Source organism: Xiphophorus hellerii, chromosome 16 (genome assembly GCF_003331165.1).
Source record: "Xiphophorus hellerii strain 12219 chromosome 16, Xiphophorus_hellerii-4.1, whole genome shotgun sequence".
NCBI classification, from domain to species: Eukaryota; Metazoa; Chordata; class Actinopteri; order Cyprinodontiformes; family Poeciliidae; genus Xiphophorus; species Xiphophorus hellerii.
The window spans coordinates 6,247,611-6,252,611 of record NC_045687.1 but is presented as its reverse complement, the minus strand read 5'-3'; the positions used below and the strand labels follow the sequence as shown (position 1 = coordinate 6,252,611).

General features: G+C 40.8%; 1 protein-coding gene across 2 annotated transcripts; it reads left to right on the top strand.

The window, feature by feature from the left end:
• The first annotated feature begins 2,340 nt into the window (after window positions 1-2,340).
• On the top strand, window positions 2,341-4,602 carry phospho1 (phosphoethanolamine/phosphocholine phosphatase 1). 2 transcript variants are annotated; one of them, XM_032587056.1, is made up of 3 exons: window positions 2,341-2,466; window positions 2,859-2,926; window positions 3,079-4,602. In XM_032587056.1, the coding sequence occupies exon 3, from the start codon at window positions 3,124-3,126 to the stop codon at window positions 3,889-3,891; it is 768 nt and encodes a 255-aa protein (XP_032442947.1). In that variant the 5' UTR covers window positions 2,341-2,466; window positions 2,859-2,926; window positions 3,079-3,123; the 3' UTR covers window positions 3,892-4,602. The 2 variants fall into 2 exon arrangements, with proteins under 2 accessions (XP_032442947.1, XP_032442946.1); XM_032587055.1 differs by having other exon boundaries at window positions 3,017-4,602.
• Window positions 4,603-5,001: the final 399 nt, after the last annotated feature.

Below are 5,001 nucleotides of genomic sequence, written 5' to 3'. Positions count from 1 at the left end.
TATTTGTTTCCTTGGATCCTTTTGTTTTCCTTTTTTCTTAAAATCCTTGCTATACATAGAAGAGTATATTGGACAAAACTGGCGCTTAATTGAGGGTTTCAGGTATCGGGGCATAATAAAATATCTGAGCTAGACCTGAGCTCAATAGGAACTTAAACAAATCCACATTTATTTATTAAATGTTGATGATGCTGTGCAAACCACTGCCGCTAGTTGTGTAAGTTGGCAGGCGGCTGAAGCATGACCCAAAGAGGCTCATCTATGGGACAAAGATAAAAAAATAAAAAAAACAGCAGCAGATCTTCAACAAGATGTCAAAAAAAAAAGAAAATCAATGTTTGAAATGCAGCAGCAGGAATATTAGAAAGGTGTGCATAAATAACTGCCTGCAAGTGCAGCAAACTGAAGCTGTATTGTCACAAACATTGGGTGATATGAGAAACTCAAGTCTCACAGAAAACACTTGCTTACTGTTTCTTCAATCTATTGAATTATTGGCTATTTAGTTTTTACAGGCTGTTTTTATTTTATTCTTTTAATCTATGAAAAATTTTGACTGAATCTGTTCAGGTTGAATTGGTGCTTTTAGAACTTGGTTAGAGCAGGTCACTTTATACTAAAAAACATGTCTACTTCCTTTTTATTGTGAACATGAAAAATATTGATTGGGAACAGCATGTTCCTGATTGTGTGCTTCAGTTTAAGTATGTTTCAAACTGAGATTTGCTCCAGCGTGGATTATTGCTGATTGATGCAACTCTTGTTTCAGCGCTGGTCTTTTTCTAGTTTCACTTTTTTTAGTTTCACTGTGATTTTGGTATAACATTTTACCAACTCTTTGCACTGAATTTGAGAATTGTGACATGTTTTTACTACTATTAACACCCCTAATCTTTTACTAATTTTTCCATTTTGGGCAAATTAACAGGATAATTCCACAATTTAGGTCATCATCTTCTTAGGTATCAAAAAGTCTTCAAGTTTTATTGGTTTGTAGTGTTTCCCTCCTTTTAGGATGCATTATTGCTGGAAGAATACCTGCTTTCTCTTTACCAGGTGGGCTTAATGAGTCGCATAATCCTATAGGTAGCAGAACAGGCCGATGGGAGCAGAGAAAAGTGTGTGTGACTCACTGTTGGTGAGTGGGTGGCCAGGTACCGGGGCTCGCTTCACGAGCAGAGGAGATAATAACACGCCGTCTGTACATCTCCATTCCCATTTGGGTTTGAAAATAGTCGGCCTCCCCAGCTGTTAGTCATTACGCCTTCTGGTGTCGAGGAGGGAGGAGGCTGCGTCTGTCGGCAGGCAGATAAAGAGAAGAGGACTTCACGTCGCGTTTCCCAGCCGTTTGTTCGTTCTGTGTGCTTCATTAATCAGCATACTTGCAGGGTCTTATCAGGAGGAACAAGCAGCAAACATGGGCTCCCTTGCTGCGATACTGATGTTTCTCTGTAGTTAGTAAATGGAAACATAACCTTATTTCAGATTTTGATTACTTTTAAATCATTTCTATCCAGTCATCTCCTGAAATGCGAAACCCAACAACGAAAGCCATCCCTGTCCTGCCTTCACAACAGATATGGACTCGCAGACCCGAGGCATTTTACCATTAAAATGGCCCCACTGAACTAAATACAGATCAGCCATCTAAAAGGAGGCCAAGATTGATATTTGAAATCACTGTTTTTTTACAGCAACATTTGTTAAAACATGCTGATTGGGTGGTCTTCACTCTGGACATCTGGTCAAAGTTTAGTGGTAGATTTAAGTACAGGGCAAACCTGGAACTCGACCTGCTGGAGGCTGCAAAAAACTTAAAACAAGGACAGAGCGGCCCTTCACTTGATTTTGATGAAAACATGTTAAAAGTTCCAAACCTTAAACGAATGGATATTTAAACTGATGGTTTCAGAGACTCTCCTGTCTAAATTTGGACAATTTTGCAAAGTAAAATGTCAAAATAGTTCTAGTTTCTAGTAGATGTGGAAAGCTGGACCCGTAAAGACACGAAGCTATGATTCCAATAAATAGCAGTTGTAAGACTCGACTTGGAGGGACAAAATGTGGAAAAGTTCAAAAATACTGTTGCAAGGAACTGTAAATGTTTCACCAAGAGATAAAGTTGATAATCTGCTGAACAAAAACAGATTACATAAAAGGCTAGATGTACCGTAGACACTTGGAAAAGAAAAAAGTGGATCTTTGACTATGTAGAACCCTCATCCAACAGAATATTCCTGCTTTCCTTGCCCCCTCTCTTTGCCTGTACTCTCTCATCTCATGAAAGTGCCGTGAACGCGCACTGTGGGCTGCTATTAAATGGGCGGACTTGAATCCGCGGGCACGCTCACAGCGGCTCCGCAGATAAAAGTGCGTGAGCCGCGGGTCGGCTGCTGCTGTAACTCTGCCTTCTGTAACCAAAGAGACCGGATCGAACCTGACAACGGGGGATCGGAACCAGTGCTGGTGATGCATTTATGGCTTTAACCTTCTTCTTCTTCTTCTAACTTAAATCATAATTTAAATATGCTTTTAAAATATTTGAAAAAAATTAGAGCTTATTGTGATTTACTAGATTTTTTTCAAATAGCGTTTAGATTGCCTGCAATGATTGGTGCCTATACTTTGAAGAAATAATGTTTATTTATTTTGCCTAAGAATAGGTCGATAAATCGCTTAGATGATTTAGACCAGCTTAAAATTCATATCAGTCAATTTTGCACGTCATTATTTCATTTCCAGTTGGCCTTTGACTTATTTTATTAAATCGTTCCTCTTAGTGTTTCAATTGAAAACGTAATACTTTCTACCTTTGCCTTGTAACGCAACTCGATACTTACATTTTTCCCCACACACAGGTTCGGCCAGCCGCACAATTTGAAAGCCTCTGCGATTCAGGTCAAGAGAGCCGTGGGCGCAATTCAAGGTATGCATGTCCTGAAAATTTCAAATGGAACCCAGTTTAACCGCTTTGTTCGCATGTTTGCTATTTATTATTCTCATCTGTGGGATATAGGGGAGTGGAGCTGGTCAGTCATGGGGGATTCAGTCTTCAACTGCTGTTATGTCCCCCCTCAGCCCCCAGGTGAAGAGGAGCAGCACAGGTTCAGGCATACAGACATCATGGCCTCCCATTCTGCTTCCATCTCCCCGGACAAACGCTTCATAATCTTCTTTGACTTCGATGAAACCATCGTGGATGAAACCAGCGACGACATGGTGGTGCAGGCCGCCCCGGGTCAGTACCTTCCCGGCTGGCTGAAGGACACCTATCAGCCCGGCCGCTACAACGAGTACATGCAGCGAGTACTGGCCTACCTGGCGGAGCAGGGCGTCACCGAGAGCGACTTACGCAGCATCATGGAGAAGATTCCCGCATCCCCCGGCATGCTCACCCTCTTCCAGTTCCTGCGCAACCGCTCGGCGCATGACTTTGAGGTGGTGCTGGTGTCTGACGCCAACACCTTCTTCATAGAGTCTTGGCTTCGACGCGCCGGGGTGCGCCAGCTCTTCCATCGGATCTTCACCAACCCGGCCACTTTCAACAAGAACGGTAGGCTGGTGTTGCGGCCCTTTCACTCCCACGAGTGCCAGCGGTGCCCGGACAACATGTGCAAGCAGGTGGTCGTCAGGGACTACGTGGCGCGCAGGACGCAGGAGCGCGGCCGCCCTTACCAGCGGATCTTCTATGTAGGGGATGGGGCCAACGACTTCTGTCCTGCGCTCTCGCTCGGGCCTCGAGACGTGGCTTTCCCACGCAGGGACTTCCCCATGCACCGGCTCATCACAGAAACCCACGAAGCCATGCCCGGGGAGTTCAAGGCGGTCACAGTGCCTTGGGTCAGCGGGGAAGATGTGATTACGCGATTGAGGAAACTAGTGGCGGAATAGGGAATTAGATGGGAGAGCAGAAAATTAATTAGTACAATAAATAGACTATTTAACGTCACGCTCTCAGGTGAAACTCCTAAAAAATATAATTCTAATAGCAATAAGAAACCTTTTTGAGTAAAGTTAAGGGTCTCCAAAGCCTATAACAAGAACAGGCTGTGAACTCCTCAGCTAAACTTAAATTAGAGTGTGTATGAAATCAGAATCTAATGTGTACCATCTCTACAAGTAAAGAAAAAGTCAGAGCTTGGAAAAGTATTTGCATAAAATGCAACGATATACGATATTACCGCTCATGTATTAATTATATGGGGTAATTTAGGAGTTGTCTGTTTACATGTGGGCCGATTAAAAGATTTAAAATGTCATTCATTTATTTCTCCCCAATATTATAGTTGTGCTTTTTTTTGAAACAGCACAATTGGAATATGACTTGGTTTTGTAAATTATAGCGTCAACCTGACAACACTGCCACCTAATGGTGATGGGCATTAATACTGACCAAACTGTCTTTTTATTCAGTTTTTTTATTATTCTTTTTTAATCACCATATATTTTAAGAGTTTGTCTAATTTATAGATGCATTGTATTGTAAATGAAATGTTATTTTTATCTCTGTAATATGTCTGTTATCTTGTTTTGTCTGTACCGTGGATAGGCCCAGCCTATAAAATACCACCAGCAGGAATAAAGCCATAACCTGAAACAGTGCTTGTGTCTCAATCTTGTTTTTTTTTTTTTTTTTAACAGATTCTAACAGGTGATTCTTTTATTGAATATTCAGTCTTAGATTAAACTCTCTTGATTAAATCATAATAAATATGTTGACAGTTCCAAAAAGTCTTGCATAGCCTTTTGTGTGACTGTATCTCAGAAGCCAGACATAAAAAATACAAGTTTTAGACATGATTTTGTTTAAAAAAGTAAAATACTTCCCTGAAAAAAATGTGTCCTAAAAACATGAATAAACACATATACATATTTCAGAAGAGTTTAACACTGGAAAAATTCTTTAAATAACATCTGACTTTTTATATCATATTTTGACTAAATGCAAATATGCAGTCATTTATTTATTTAGCTATAGTTTTATTTTACCAAGAAAAATTG

What these genes read in the sequence shown, in the direction of transcription:
- phospho1 (XM_032587055.1), top strand. Translation starts at nt 3,037, where the DNA reads ATGGGGGATTCAGTCTTCAACTGCTGTTATGTCCCCCCTCAGCCCCCA.